General features: G+C 37.6%; 1 protein-coding gene across 1 annotated transcript; it reads left to right on the top strand.

The window, feature by feature from the left end:
* Nucleotides 1-8700: 8700 nt before the first annotated feature.
* On the top strand, nt 8701-12789 carry mmp13b (matrix metallopeptidase 13b). Its single transcript, XM_061045877.1, has 11 exons — nt 8701-8842; nt 9012-9122; nt 9655-9782; nt 9921-10069; nt 10210-10335; nt 10448-10603; nt 10750-10870; nt 11070-11203; nt 11308-11467; nt 11599-11702; nt 12257-12789. The coding sequence occupies exons 1-11, from the start codon at nt 8720-8722 to the stop codon at nt 12355-12357; spliced, it is 1413 nt and encodes a 470-aa protein (XP_060901860.1). The 5' UTR covers nt 8701-8719; the 3' UTR covers nt 12358-12789.
* Nucleotides 12790-17105: the final 4316 nt, after the last annotated feature.

Below are 17105 nucleotides of genomic sequence, written 5' to 3'. Positions count from 1 at the left end.
AGAAACAGTGACAACAAAAAAGGAAAGAACATGACATGTGAACTTCTTTTCTTTTTTTTGTCACATGACATGTTTGCTCCAATGGTGATGTTAAGGATAACATAAGCAGGGTATGGCTTGAACATTGTTTTCAAAATGAAATGCAAACATAGGACAGAAATCCATTGTATCAGCTATAATAAAAGTAACATAATGACGAGAAAAGGCACCAAATTCATAGATTAAATGTGAAATCAGCTGACTCAAAGATAATCACAAAAAAATGGTGACACTGCAATATGGAGCAACACAGAAGCGAGGTTCTTTCTGCAGAACATGTTCTTAACCATGGCTATGTTTGCCAAAAACATGTTAAATATTCTACAATCAAAATGTCTGTTATTGAGTAGACGCTTTCCTCAGCAGAGATCCTGGAGCAAAACCTTAACAAAACTACAGGCTGATGAAACACAATGAGCTGGGTGGCAAGTTCAGTCCCACGCATTCTACAGGGACTCCTGAAATAACACTGTCAGAGGCCATTCCTGTCTCATTTTAGTGGCAGATGCATGTAAGACCTTTCAATGAGAGAGTTTATTGAAAGGGGAACTGAAATTGCAGGGGTGGATTTAAGGCCTTCCAAAACAAAAAATGGCTGCCAGCCAGGCCACGTACATTGGCAAGGGTGGTGCTGTGGTAAATTAAGGCTACAATTATGGTTGATTGGTCATTGTGGAGCTTTATGGGACCATCAGCATTCCTGTGCAGGGCAGTGTATGAGTTAAGTTTTCCACAGTTTGCTGCACTTCTTTTATAGACGGACTTGAAGAGCTGCGTTGCGCTGGTTTTATGGTCTGGTTATAGACGAGGTAATGAAGTCATTTTGAGCAGAAGTGATGAGTGAATGTGGAGTTTGGAGCTGCAAGGTTACAAGCTCGGGGAGACCGCTCAGGTAATTAAAACCAATAGAAACATTGCTTTACCCCGAACTTATACTATCACGCTCACGATATGCCACAGATGTTTCACATCAGAACAAGAAGTCGAGAAGAGCACTGATCGTCTTGGAAAGCATCTTTTTTTTATAATGATGATTGTGCAGTAGTCCTTATTCAAGAAACATTACATCATCAAAGTATGACTAATACTGATGAGGCTTCTGAGAGTCAGCATAACAAAACATAGCTCTCAGTGCCTGGCATCTGGGTTCATAAATAAGGTATAGACCAATGAATGTAGATTTTTAAATAACGTATAATTTTATTTCATATTTATTTGTAGAGGGACAAGTATGGGGAAAATAAACCGTAGCCACACACTACAGAATTTATTTATAGCATTAAACAGTACCAAAGAAGCACAACAACAAAAAAACAGGCAGAACAGTACAGAATACGAACTATCATACAATAAAACAAAGTAAAACAGAAAGAACAAGATCATAAACAACGACAAGACTGAGTCCTCTTTAAGAACTGTTTCAGTAATAATCTCACTGCTGACGTGAATTGTATGTCCACTGCACTTCCCTTCACTGTTTATTTTTCTTCACTCAGAGAAAAGATGTCTGGACTTTCATGACCAAATAAAACACTTTAATATTGCTTCATGTTTCACAGACAGAGTCACAACTTGCGTGGAATTGGTTCCATTTTTGTGCATTTTGGATTTCTATTTTCTGTCTTTTCATCACTAAATCGCTAAATTGATATTACAAATTGGCAAATGTAGTTTAGTTTTACAATTCTACACATTATGACACAGAAGCTCTGATAAACAACCTTTTAAACAGAACGGCAAACAGTATGATGTTCAATTCACAACATCATTGGAGGCATCAAAGAAATGTTAAATAGACTTGAGCTTGTGTTGCGCTTTTCTAGTCTTCTGACTACTCAAAGCACTTTGACACTGCATGTCACACCTACACATTCACACACTGATGGCAGAGGCTACTATGGATAGTGTCAATTTGAATTAGCTAACTTCATTCATACACATTCATATGCTGACTTTACCAACTGAGCCACAGACGCCCCTGAAGTAACTGCTTGAACTCTGAAAAGTACCATGCACAACCTGCGATACTCTCCCAATTCAATCCTTATCTGAGACAAATGGGACTAACCAACATGTAGACTGTGTGTGTTTTTTTTTTTTTACAAGAAAACAAGTAAACATAATTGATCACATAGAAATTTAAAGAAGAGGATTAGGGCCAATGAAAACAACATTTGGTAACACTTTATAATGACCATCATCAATAAAGGGTAAATTGATATTAAAATAACTATTGACTAAAGGTTAATTAACTGTTAACAAACAACGATAATAATCAATATAATTGATGTTATGTCAACAGTTTATTGTTGTCACATTATAACATTTTATACACTCTGTTTGATAATGATGACCAAATGATGTGTAAACCTTTAAGAGATGGTTTATAAAACATGTATAAACATTACAGAGACACATGGAGCAGATATTTGTTCATGTCAATAATAGATTTGTATACTGTCTATTAAAATTATTTGGATGGATATTATAAAGTTGGAACTGCAGATTATAATACCTTATTGATACTTTGTAAAGCATCTATAAACATGTTATAGACAGATAATTAATACATAATCAGTGGCTAATAATTGGTTTGAAAACCATCTACAATCATTATCTATCTATTGTAAAGTTACAGCTGATGTTTATAATACTTTGTAAATGGTAAATTAATACCGTGTAGAGTAGTCATTCACAGGAGTAGATTAACCACACATGCCATAAAGGGCACAGAATACTGGATAGTTTAAAACACATCAACACCCTCATTACATCTAGCTGCACCAAAATGTAATTCTGGTTTAACATCTCTGCAGGAGAAATAAAAGTCCTGCACAGGACCCAGGGCACCAGAGGCCAAAGTCTTGTTAGATTCTCTGCTGCCCTCCTGTGGCAGTGCCCTCCACAGTCACTGTGGTTTGAAACTTGAATGTTTGCTCACCAACTGCAGTTGCTCAGCATGTTAATCCAAGACATTTTGGGTCATTTTTTTATGGATACTCATGGTTAAGTTACAGTTTGAGTGATCCGTCTAAATCTAACTGCTTCATAGCCATGACCCATGTCAATATTATAACACATTTAATAGGCTTCCATTTTTTTTGACCAGAGAAATATTCAATGTAAAATATGTGTTAAATTATTTCCAAGCTGTTTAGTCAGCTCCTGCGTCATTGTGATCACTTAATAGTGACACAGTCTTTTTTGTGAATAACTAACTAAATAACTTTAATTCTATGGTTAGGTGTATTGGTAAAATATTATGGTATTAAAGGTTAATGCATTGTATGCCTCACATGTACCAACAGCAAATCAATATTCACATAGCTTGCAATCTGCTGGATGTCTAGTTCAAAACTATTTTCAATATTTTGCATTAGTTGCATTGCATTCGTTTACATTCTAAGTTGATTGCTTACATGTACTGTAAGTATAAAAGCATTAGCAATTGATGCGTAACTTCAGTATATAATTGATCATTGAAGTAATAAGAAATGGTCCTTTTATTTAGCATTTGTATAAAACAACCTCAAAAAAATCCTTTCAGATCCCTAAGAGTTTTAGTGGGTACAAAAGCACATATATGTTGATTTTAGGTTGAACAGAATCAGAATGTGTTCATGAAAGCACCATAAATGAAGCTGTGGTATGATTTATTTTCTCTTTGCAGGGGGAACGATAACAATTTTTTCTGATTTTGTTTGGTTTAGCTGAAAGAAGTTGTCTGTCATCCGTGATTTTATTTCTTAGAGACAATGAGTAAGAGAAGCTATATTCGACTTGTCGCCAGGTGTAATTGGGACATACAATTGTGAGTCATCAGCATAACAATGAAAATGGATTTTATATTTGCAGATGATGTCACAAGAGGAAGCGTTTAAATGTAAAACAGAGTTGGACCCAGAACTGAACCCTGTGGGACCCCATTAGACAAAATTGCAGTCAATTAAATAAGACCATAACATCTCTCACCTCATTGTGGAAAACTGTTTTACAGTCTGAAGTGTTGCGTTTTGGCCATCACCATCTAGTAACTAGCAAAAAATTATCATTTTCTCTTTCTGCAACCTCAACACACTTTATGGACTTGGTAAATGGAAAATTAACTTGAGCTTGTGTAGCGCTATTTTAGTCTTCTGAATACTTTGCATTGCTGTGCATTTTACAACACAGGTCACACCCACCCACACACTGATGGCTATGTAAAGTGACCATCAGTATTAACTAATTCCATTCATACACATTCACACACAGCCAAAAAAGCAGCAGGATATTCTTGCCCAAAGACACATCAGACATGTGACTGCAGGAGCTGGGGATCGAACCCACGACCTTTCTGGTTGAGAGACAACTGACTCTGCTACTGAGACAAAGCCCCCTGAATAATCATCTATGGGGCTCATGGCTGACAAAGGTTTCCAGTTCTTTAATCACATTCTGAAGGCAAAAGTTCAACCTTACATTTCCGAAGGGTACCCAAAACTATAATCTTTACATTGATAACAATAAATTGTAAAAAAAAAAAATAAACTTACAAATCATGATTGATACTTTATTTTTGTCTTTCGTAAATGAAGAGACAACTGGTTTACAGACCGCTGTAAATGGTGACAACACATTTAACAATCTTTAAACTGGATTTGGCCTCAAACCAACTAAAGTCAAATAGCTATGAACCAATGGAACTACCTCAAGTGAACCAAAGAAGCATCTAATGAGAAATGAAAGAATCTTTAGCAAATCTTTTATCCTTCTAATCTTTCATCTGCTTTTTTTAAGCCTTCTTCTATGTTCCGGGACAAAATGATTAAACCAAGTAGTATAACAGTGACATTTAAGGATTTTACTAATCAGTGCCATTCTCCATAAGCAATGGGCTAGTCCATCACACCATTTGGCAGCACTACAACATAAACAAACAGAAACTAAAATGCCTTGAGCTGAATGAAATCAATGTGTTGATTGATGCAGTGAGAGATCTAAAAGAGTCTCAGAAGGCAACGACAGCAAACCAACAAACCACCAAGGAACTATAGAATGACTGATATGAATTGACTTAATCCACTCCTCTATTGTGTCAGGGAATGATTCAGAGTGCTGAGGAACCAGATGAGAGTGGGAGGATGATATGAGGTTTGTATGCAAGCATCACCTCTTTATTATTTCTCAATCATCTGTTGCCAATATTCAATAGAATCCATCCTCTGATATATCTGAGGAATGAAGTATGAACACACCAACATTTACAACACACACACACACACACACACACACACACGCACGCACGCACGCACGCACGCACACACACACACACACACACACAAACACACACATACAGCTGAAAAGGCCAGGACCTCTACTATAATTTCAGTTCCTTCAGTTTCTTGTATGCCTGTGTGGTACCATATTTATGCTGCCTTGGGGCAGCTGTGGTTCAGTTGGTAGAGTCGGAAGGAAACCAAAAGGTTGGGGGTTCGATCCCCAGCTCCTGCAGCCACATGTCCCGCTGCTTCCTCAGTGGTGTATGCATATGTACAATGAGATTAGTTACTTCTGATAGTCACTTCACATAACAGCCTCTACCATCAGTGTGTGAATGTGTAGGTGTGTCATGCGGTGTAAAAGCGCTTTGAGTAGTCAGAAGATTAGAGAAGCGCTATAAAAGCTCAAATCTATTTACCCATTTACCTTAAGGCCCTGACACAGCAAGCAGAAGGCAAATAACTAGGGGCGACGAAGGCCGCCTGTCGAGAATAATATCTGATAAAAAGCTGAAAATGGCACTGGTGATGTCAGCTCCTTGGTCCTTTAGTGGAAAAAGAAAAGAAGAGGTGGCATGCTCAAGGGGCTTTACATAACCTGTGTCGAGAGGGAGATAAATGAAAGCTCTGAACAGCCAATCAGAGAGATTCCTCTCACCGACGATTCAACATGTCAAATCAATCAAAAACTAGAGCGACGACCGCTCACCGACGGTCCAACTAGGACCGACGGCCGACAATCTCCTTGGTGTGTCAGGGCCTTTAGAACACAGTACCAAACTTTTGCTTCTTGAATTGCTTCACACTGGACAGATAGCAAATCAGTGTTCAGGTTATGACCAACCCCTGGACCCAGATTTCAGTGGATCACATAGTTATCTACCAATATCTGGGATATATCCAAAATAAATCAAAAGTCTATAAATGTTGAACTAAATCTGTTAACATGAGCCTAGAAATACCAAAAATAAACATGGAGACGATGACAATTTTCCTGTTTTTTTGTTTTCTTTTGTTTTTATGATTACATTATACATCCAATGGCAATGAGCATTAATCACCCTGCAGACAGATTCATGTGAACCCTGTGCTCATTTATCCACAGGGAGAAAACACCAGCCTCCCGACTCTGTCCTCACAGCAACACTGTATGCGTGTGACATTTTAAAATAACAGGGAAAAAAAATCCCCTTGGTTGCTAACTTCCCCCGCTGTGAGTCAGGAGCACTCTGTTGACCATCATCTAAACATGTTGTTGCTCCAAAAATATTTGTCTACACAGGATGCTCAAGAGTTTGGAGCAAATGTTTGTAATGCATCACACAAAATGTCTGTAATGGGATGCAGATGTCCATGACGTTTTACTTTAGACTTTACTGTAATTGTTCTCGGGCAGAAATCTTTAAATGTGTATTTAAAGTGGAGAGCTTTTGTAAACACATATACTCGCTAATGTATTTATTGTTTCTAAATATAGAGTTATTGTTATTATTTTCTATAATGTAAAAAAATGATTCTAGTATTGTGTCTGGAGCAAGTAATTATAAACCTTTGCAGCTTTACACTGACACTGAGGTATGTAACGTGTCCTGACCTGACTCCAGCACTCCAGGGCTTTACTTCGTTTTGGTATATTTGTTTTTAATTGTTAAAAATCTCTGCTGTAAATGCTTTTTCCATTTCCTGCCATCGTGACCTTTTCAACCTGTCTGCAGCCACACTATGAGCTCTGTGAGACACATCAGTGCTTTGTGCTTATGATGGCAATGGCATGCTAACATTCCCAATGTGGCAGTGCTAATACTTTAATGTTCAGCAAGTGCTTCATCTTTAAATCCAGCTGTTTACCATGCTTACACATGTTAATGAACAAAGTAAGGTTCAGGTTTTACAGATAGTTATTAGTTTGTATAATATTTGTTTGGAAAAAAAACAAAATATTGTGTAAAGTAAAAATTTAGATCCAATGATCCTTAAACTAAAAGTTTTCACAGTCATCGGGGCAACATCTGTAATTTCAGAGTAATCCTCCAAAAGTTGTGTTATTCCATTTAAAAACTAAATGTTACCCAATGAATGCAAAAGGAAATTAGGGGTTCACTTTAGTCAATTGGCGCCTCTGGGCACAAAGAATGTCTGTATTAAAATAAATGTTTGTTGAGATATATTTTAATTGAATTGCTGGACCAGCATACAAACCAACAGTCCCCCATTTAGTGTTTAATTTTTACAATAACAGTTCCCAGCTTTATTCTTCTGTTTACTTTGGGGTTTTGTTTCTTAAACTGTGTTCTGATCTTAGACATTATCCTGAATGTAACATATCATTGTGATATGTTGTTGGACAGCAGGGGTTCAAACATCTTGTAAATTACAGTTCTTCCTGATTGAGAACACTTGTAGAGAATTACGCATTCATTTTGTCATTCATGCTTTGTGTAACTCTGGTGACTCTGAATCATATTGTGCTGAAGGGCAACTTGGGGAAAAACCTAAGTCAGGAAGCGCTGATTTCAATTAATAGCAGACAGAATGGTTGCAAAAACAAACGCTTTCGTCAAACTAACTCATTGTTTGTCAGTATGAGAGTGCTTACGGCCTGTCAGTAGTCAAACAAATGTCTCCCAAGGTGACTTTTAAATCATATACTTTACTCTTCAATTCCTTGTTTTCGTCATCCCTTTTTGTTTGTTCACTACTCATTCTAAAAAAGACAGAATGACTATCATGAGACCAGCAGCTTGAAATAATACCCAAATGATGTTCTTGGAGAAAGCCATTTTTCTTTCTCAGAGTTTTGCTATAAAACATATTTTAAAAATAACTACTGTTTGTGTGTTGTATGTATCTTTGGAACTTTGACTCTCCTGTCTGCATAACAAATTACCTTTTTAAATACTAATAAAAAAAACAAATGACCTTTTTAAATACTAATAAAAAACAAATGACCTTTTTAAATACTAATAAAAAAAAACTAATTACCTTTTTAGATACTAATAAAAAAAACTCTTGACCTTGATCTGTAAGAAGTTCTATAAATAAAAAATAGTTATGTGACTTTTTCATTAAATAAATATGTCGAGTAAGTTATCTACAAAGGGTCATATTTCTTAATCCGACAACAAGATATAACATAACAAAAATACCAAATGCAAGCTGCACTTTTTTTTTTCCTTAGCAGCATTTCCAATAACTCCATTATCATATTCCTTAGATCGTGGTAATATGGGAAATGAGTGAGTGGGTTCAAAGGAGTTCACTCAAACCACAGCAACTGTAGTTTTACTGATACATGCACATTCTCAGCAGACAGAGGAGGAAGTGGCTAGGTGCTTTTACATGAATCACAAGGCTCCTTTGAAAAAAAAAAAAAGTCAACCTAAAACTCCATAAATACCCTGCAGAGGTTTTGGACCCCAATGAGTGCTTTGGACGACACAGAGACAATAACAATGATAGCTCTGCTGCTGCTGGCGCTTGTCCCTCACTCCTTCCCTCTGCCTCTGTCGCCCCGGGACAACGACAATCAGCTTTTAGCAGAGGTGAGATTTAAAAGGCTGTTATTCATGAATTAAGTGTTTTAAGTAGCAAGGTGTTTTTTTTTTCATATTCAGTAGAAAAAGACTCCATATAGTCATAGTAATCCATGACTAAAGTTGTATATTGTTATGAGTGTCTTTTATCTCTTGTTCTCTCAAAAAAAAAAAACAGAAGTACCTCCGTCGGTTCTATGGCCTTCCTGCTGGTCTCCAGGGAAGACATAGCTCATCAGGAGCCTTTAAGACAAAGATCGAGGAGATGCAGAGATTCTTCAAACTCAAGGTGACCACATCTAGACTCCTGCTAGAACAGTAAAGAAGAACTGTTGTTTCCTTGAGCATTGTTAATGCAACAGCTGAGTTTGACTTTTTGAAGAAGGAGAACGTCTTCAGCTGTAATATTTTATTGGTGATTTACCAACCAACCACAAATTTTGGTGATTTGTTGTTGTGATGTGCTCCTCTTGTGTAATTGGGGAAGCAAAGATAGGGTTGATTCATTCATTCATTTCATAAGGTGTACATTAAAACTGCAAAGTTTTACGTTTCTTTTTCTTTTCAAGGAAATAATTTGAAATAAGTTGAGTTGAATCGAGGCTTGTTTTTTCTTGCATTGCAAAATGTTTTGTATAAATATAAAGATGTACAAAAGATAACCTAAAAAAACAGTGCAAGAAGTTCACTTCAAGATTGCGATCAACTGAAGAAATCAAAATGAAGAAAATGACCCAGAAGGACTTGAAAAATGTCAAGGACTTTTCTTCTTTGTGAGTTCCGAGAGGGTGGAGACTAATTTATCTTTTCTGCCTCTGAAGGTGACGGGGAATCTGGATGACAACACTGTGGAGTTGATGAAGCAGGCCAGATGTGGTGTGCCAGACATCGGGGAGTACAACCACTTCCCTCGACACCTTAAATGGCAAAACAACAATGTCACTTTCAGGTATGCATTAACCTCGTACTGTGCATATAATTAAACAAAATAGAAATGATGACATAAATATTTTTGGAAGTAGTTGTGGTATTCACAGAGAGAAATGTCTTTTATTTATTTCATAATAATCCTCTTTTACGCTTTCAGAATAACAAATTATACACCAGATTTGAAAAAGTCTGATGTAGACAGAGCCATCCGCAATGCGCTGAATGTTTGGTCTGATGTCACCCCGCTGACCTTTAAGAAGCTGCACAGTGGCATCGCTGACATCATGATCAGTTTTGGGTCAAAAGGTACAAAAATCCAAATGTATATCTTTTGAATAAATACACAAAATGACATGTTATTGTTGTGTTCTACACTGCAGCTGCCCGGCCTCTAAAGAACCATTACATCCTGCTCAGTATATAATGATCTGGTCTGTACTCTGTAGAGCATGGAGACTTCAACCCTTTTGACGGACCTAATGGCCTGCTGGCTCACGCCTACCCACCCGGTCAAGGCATCGGAGGAGACACTCACTTTGATGAGGATGAACACTGGAGCAAGGACTCATCAAGTTAGCCATTTTAACATTTAACATACATCACTAAACTTTGTCTAAAGCTATCATTGAGAAACAAGTGAGGCCTATTTGAACAGTATTTTGACTGAGCTCTTCTACCCCACAGCTTACAACTTGTTTATAGTGGCGGCCCATGAGTTGGGTCACGCGCTTGGTATGTCCCACTCCTCGGACGCGGGGGCTCTGATGTACCCTGTCTACTCTTACGCTACAGGTTACCCACTGGCTGAGGATGACATTGAAGGCATTCAGGCGCTCTATGGTTGGAAAAGATCTTATATTGATCATTAACTTAACAACTTAAATTCAAAAGTTAGATTGTACTTGAGGGGAAGCCTTTTGTAGAATTGTCTTGTGGTTTAGGAGAAATATAATGTGTGCAATGTAATGATTCCAGATCTTTTACAGGTCCAAACCCAAACCAAAGAAAAGTGAAGCCTAAACCTGATGCACCAGACAAGTGTGACCCTATGCTAACCTTTGATGCTGTAACAGAGCTCAGAGGGGAAACCATCATCTTCAAAGACAGGTATGGTTGGTCCATGATGTAATCCATAAAACCTATTTTATTCTTATTCATTGTCATGGGTTAAACTAATGTACTTAGGCCACAAGAAAATGTGGCAGAAGAAGTTGATTATTCTGCCTCTAAGATTGTATTTTACCATGCATTGTGTTCATTTGTAGAGCTTTTGGCTGCTATAAATATCTGGCTTACTTTATTCTAGATTCTACTGGCGTCTCCACCCTCAGATGCCAGAGCCTGAGCAGACGCTGATCAAGTCCACTTGGCCGTCGATTCCTAACAAGATAGACGCAGCATATGAGAATGCAGAGAAGGATATTGTCATGATATTCAGTGGTGGGTTTTTACAGAAGAACAATATTTGAGATTAAATTGTATGATTATTTTCAGATGCTAGAAACAGTATGCATGGTAGAAAACTCAGCTTTGTGTTTCCTCAGGGATCAAAATGTGGGCTTTGAATGGATATAACCTCGTGGATGGTTACCCAAAGTACATACATAAACTTGGACTTCCCAAGAAAATACGGAAGATAGATGCGGCCGTACACATTGGAGATACCGGGAAAACTTTGCTGTTCACCGATGAGGACTATTGGAGGTATGTAGGGCGGGGATTAGTTTTACTGTGCATTTCATTCAAAGAAAACTTCTCCAATCTGCTTAGAAGAATGTTCTTAGGAAATTGACTAAGCCACATTTTCCACATGCATTCTCATTGTTTCAACACAGTTATGATGAAGCCACAGGCACCATGGACACTGCCTACCCACGACCCATTGAGGAAGATTTCCCTGGGATGGATGATGAGGTTGATGCCGCTGCTTATCACCATGGTATAAGAAATTCTCAATACTTTTTCATAAAAGTTAAAGTCTTTCTATGTGATTTTTCACACTTAAATATAATATAAATCAAGTATATCCTCTGAAAATAACTCTGTGAGTCATGACTGTCTACAATGGGTGTAACACCCGAGTCCCACTGTCTGTGATGTTTTCAGAGTTTTCAGAGTCCTATCTTCAGTTTGTTGACATTGCCAGGACGGCCGGCTGACTCCTCCCCTCGAGTATAAAAGTTGTTTAATTGAGGGACTAGAGAAAAGAAGAATAACATACTGTACTCACTGATTAACTGTGTTTCTAGATCACGCTCATTTCAGGTAAATTTACATGCAGTGTGAAGATACGAGCATGATAAAGATCGCTAGCATTAGCATGCTAACACAACAATGCAGCGCGAGTTGTTTTGGTTTCATGCTGGTGCTCAAGGGCGACATCTGCTGGATCAAAAAATCACATATAAAGCCTTTAAAGCATACAAAAGATGTATTTTTTCCAGACTCTAACACCAAGCTGCTTTAACTGATTCCCGCTCTGTCGACTTTCAGGGTACTTGTATTTCTTCCATGAACACATGCAGTACGAGTACAGTTACACCTCGAGAAAGGTCATTCGCATCATGAGGACCAACTCCATGCTCAACTGTTGATGAGGTGGTCTGCATCAACATCCAACATCACAACACAACATCACTCCATGAGATGCCGGGAGATGATTGAACAAGCTGTAAAATGGACTGATGAGGGGGAAAGTGTTGAATTGAAATTTTTTTATTTCCACTAGTGCTGGACACCTGTAGGTCACCTTGTTTGTCAGACAAAGAATGCTGGAAAATTCCTCAAAGAAATATGTATACTCCATTAGATTATTTCTATTTATTGTAATTTTCTACTACAAGTCTCTCTATGGACTGCAAGAAGCTCTGCAGGTTACGTTTCTTGTCAGTTACAGTTGACTCGACTGTTGTTTGACTACTTGTTTCACATCTTGAGTGATTCAACAAAGATTGTATTTGATTTTTTTGTGCTTAGATTTCTGTTCTGTGAATAACAATAAAACATTTTAAAAGGCATAAAAATAAGTGTTGGATAGTTGGTTTTGTTGGGAATGAGCACATTACTGCATTTATTTATTTGTTTATTTTAAAGGGACATTGTACATCCGCTTAGCTGTAGCAGAGTTAGCTATGAGCTAATTTACATCTGTAGTCCCTGAGACAACATAGAAGATTTAATTTAAAGTATAAGCCTTAACATCCCCAACCACACGCTGCACAAATAATGTTGGTACTGGGTATTCCAAAGTAAAAACTTACTCTATCAGGCAGCTCTTTTGTTCTCTGAAGAGGAAAATAAAGTAGCCTGTGCTCTTGACATCATAATTTTACTTTAAAAAATTAATCAGTCAATAAGCTTTATTGATATAGCACCTTTCATACAAATCAAATGCAATTCAAATTGCTTTACATAAAATAGTGACTGAACATGGTGCAAACACAAATGGATTTAGAAGTAGAGGCTAATGCTCACAAATAGGAATAAAATATTATGCAATTAAAGTAATAAAAAGGTAAAGAGTTCAAAATAAATAAGAGAGTAAAGATACAGTTAAAAAAATAAATAAAAGATGAATATATAAAGATAAATGAAACCGTAAAAACAACATTTAAATCAATACATTTTTTTTTATACCAAATAAAAACACTAAACCTACAGCAAGCCAGACTGAATAGAATTGTGTTTAGTTTACGATTAAAAGTTTCAATATTACAGTTAACAGTCACACCTACATAGGCAGAGTAAGAGACACACACACACACAGACACACACACACACACACACACACACACACACACACACAACAAAGCTCTTAACTGAATATGGTAACAAAGTAAAGCTTGGACCTGCAGCAGCCGCTTTCATAATAATGAAAACGAAAAGTAATAAACAAAACTTGTCCATTATAAATCAATCCCTATACTGTCACTGCCAGTGTTGACATGAGATCATTCCACCAGTCACTTTAAAGACCGACTTGTGCTCATCAATATTTGTAACAAACTCCTAGGGCGGCAGTAGCTCAGTCTGTAGGGACTTGGGTTGGGAACCGGAGGGTCACTGATTCAAGTGCCGGTGCGGACCAAATATGGAACTTGGTCTGGTAGCTGGAGAGGTGCCAGATCACCTCCTGAGCACTGTCGAGGTGCCCTTGAGCAAGGCACCAAACCCCTTCCCCACCATCAGCTCAGGAGCGCCCACTGTGGGCTGCTCCGTCACTCTGACAGCTCTTCATTAGTGCATGTCCATAGGATCCTGTTTGTGCATGTGTGTATATATACTTCAGCCTATGTGTGTGTTGCATGATTAACAGAGTGTAAAAACTGAAATTTCCCCTTGCGGGGATCAATAAAGTAAATCTTAATCTTAATATTAAATCTTAATCTAACAAAATCCTCACTCTGGATCATGCACATGTAATTCACAACCTTTTCCACTAGAGAGCGCCCCTTACAACCATTTGACCAGCTTTCACCACAGACCTTTAGAATAATAAGTGATAAAATCAATATATGCAGATTCATGTCTCTACGCCAATTGTCTCAATTCGTTCCAGATTATAAAAAGGTCAGATATGTGTGTTTAGAACAATTAAATAAAGAGATAATATTTGGCTCTGACTGTATTAGATTTGAACCATCCACACATTAAACAGACTACTCAGTTTTAATATTGTTAAAGTGACTTTACACACAGTCTCTTTATCCCCACACAAAATCCAACAAGCTTTCCTCTTAAAAGGCACTTTAACTCTGCAAAATGTTGCTCAGTGCTGTGCTCATGATAGATTAACGTTGGGTTTTTGTAATAAAGCAGTGAGTAAGGTCTTTTTAACAGCTTTTTGTAAAGCGTCTCGAGATAACATTTGTAATGAATTGGCGCTTTACAAATTAAGATTGGTTGATTGACTGATTGAACCTAAAGCTGATAACTGGAGCAGAAAGTTTAAGAATACTGTGTGAGTAGTTCTGAGGGTCAGTAAAACATATCGAAGTGAACTTTAGGAAACAGTGCAGCTCGAGCCAAGAGGCACAATTCACAGGCCCAATCATGTGGATGTAATTACAGTGCAGTGAAGCAGTCACCTCATTTGCTCACTGCATCAGCAGCTCACAAATCCTGTATCACTAAATCTGATGTTGGTTTTTAAAGCCCAGCTCTAGTTGATGGAAACATATATTGTTTAACTGAAACTAACATAACATATATATATATATTTTAATTAATAGGAGTATCATATAATTTTCATACACTACTACTTCATTGTGCCACTAAAAAGTAATTGCAATTCATAAAAGTTTTTTTTTTTCAGTGTTAAATTAAAAAAGCGGGACGTTTTATTCAACAAAGCTAACATTTAAACATGCAAGCTAATTGTGTTTGGCAAACAACACAGTCTGAGGGAGGCTTATAAACTGGTTCAGTTACAGCTGACCCGAGGTCTGTGCCAAAAATGGTCCAAATCCTCTTCCTTCTCTTTCCCTTTATCTTGATGCTTAGGAGGTTTACAGATGCCTGTTTGTGGCCTGACACAAAGTGAATCCAATCCAAATGTTAAAAGATAGAACAAGCAGTAAAACACAGCTGGGCTCATATTTCAGGCTTTCTTGTTTGTTTTAGAGGATCACTTTGTCTCACTTTGATGTGCTTTCACTCCTCCAGGAATGCAAGTACGTCTCTCTTCTTTTAATATCTACTTCTGACACACGTTCACTCTTTGGTTGTTTTCAAATTTGAGCGACTTAGTGTTGACTTTAGTTGTCTTCTGCTGAACAAAAAACTATTTCAGTTATCTGTAGGGCATGAGGATTTAGAGGTCATGCAAGTCTCCCCCTGTTTATTTCATCACAGTTGGGCACCTCACCCTGTTCCTGCCCCAGTCAAAAGTCATTACCATTACCATCATGGGTTTGAACTGGAGCCAAAAGGAAATACCATAAACCCTGACTTATTTTAGCCTATTTATAAGTTACTGAAAGCTAAGAAGTTTTGTTGAGTTTATACAAGAAAATCCAGGACAATGCATTAAACATAATGGTATAGGCCGCCTGTTATTATCCTTTTTTCAAGACAATCTAAGTCATTTTATTAGTGACTATATGATAATTCTCAATAAAGTTGCCCTTCAAAGCATTGTAGCACTGGTTAAAAATGTTGCCAACAAATTGAGAGAATGTAATGAGGTCAAAGAAAAAGTGGAAAAAGTCAGTATCCTTTAAGAAAACTTTGACACAGTGCAGAACAGCAGCTCCCGATGGAAACCAGATGGTGAAGAATGGCAGAGAGGGCAGCAGTCTCAGGATATATCCCTTTTCCTCTGGGAAATTCCCTCCCAAGACCAACAATATGAGGAGGATGATGCAAGATGCCTGCTACTCCAACAGTGAGCTGATTATTCTCAGTGTGAGAAAGCAATATATATGCAATATAATATGGTTTAAGGGACTTTTAAATCCCATACATGATTATTTAAAGGTCAAATACTATATATATATTATACTCTTATTTTAACAAGTTAAAATAAGACTCTAAGCTCCCTAAAACATGTGTGTGAAGTTTCTTGTTCTAAATCCACTCTGATCCTGTATTTGATGATGTCTATAAACCCCTCTATTTCAGCCCTGCTCAGAACAGGCTGTTTCTGTGTCTGTACCTTTAAATGTTGTGTTCAACCGCCTCTGTGCTTGGGCTTTCTTGCACCATGCCTGATTGTTTACAGTGAGAAGGCAGACTCAGAGGGCAGAACAAACACCTAGCTGTGGGGAGTGTCACCAAATCTGGGGGAGGGGTTACTGCCCTTTGTGATGTCACAAAGGGAACATCTCCAAACAGCCTGTTTGAGCACACATTTTCTGAAAAGTGGAGCAGGCAAAAGACAGAGGGAATGGACTTTCCTCATAATTGGGGGGGGGGGGGGTGGTTGTAGACAGACTAGGGACACATATTAGTGTTCAATTCAATCAATCAATTTTTATTTGTATAGCGTCAACTCATAACAAGTGTTATCTGGAGACAATTTACATCGAGCAGGTAACAGACCTTACTCTTTCTTAGGAAAAAATAGTGAAGTGTATTTTGTTTAAGGTGACCTTTAAGGAATTGATGTCACATATGCATGTCAGAGTACAGGTGGAGTAGGTACAATAGGGTGTTGTTAAACTTAGTTTGAATAGTGCTGATGATTAGAGTGTTTTTCTGTTTAGTGTTGATGTTGGCAAACATTAAACCTGTGTGTATCTGTGTCTGTGTTTATCTTCTGTTGCCTTTTCTATACTGAACTGTCTGTTGTTATTCTTCCTCTTCCATGAATAGAAAAGGGAAAAGAAATGAAGTAAGGCGA

This window comes from Labrus mixtus, chromosome 9, assembly GCF_963584025.1.
Source record: "Labrus mixtus chromosome 9, fLabMix1.1, whole genome shotgun sequence".
NCBI lineage: Eukaryota > Metazoa > Chordata > Actinopteri > Labriformes > Labridae > Labrus > Labrus mixtus.
The sequence above is the reverse complement of the archived record's forward strand: the minus strand, read 5'-3'. Positions and strand labels throughout refer to the sequence as shown.

Excerpts from the sequence above, each read along its gene's own strand:
- mmp13b (XM_061045877.1), top strand. The coding sequence starts at position 8,720 with ATGAGTGCTTTGGACGACACAGAGACAATAACAATGATAGCTCTGCTG. Across the intron at positions 10,070-10,209 it reads GATCAGTTTTGGGTCAAAAG|AGCATGGAGACTTCAACCCT; the intron begins GTACAAAAATCC and ends TGTACTCTGTAG. Across the intron at positions 11,703-12,256 it reads TGCCGCTGCTTATCACCATG|GGTACTTGTATTTCTTCCAT; the intron begins GTATAAGAAATT and ends GTCGACTTTCAG.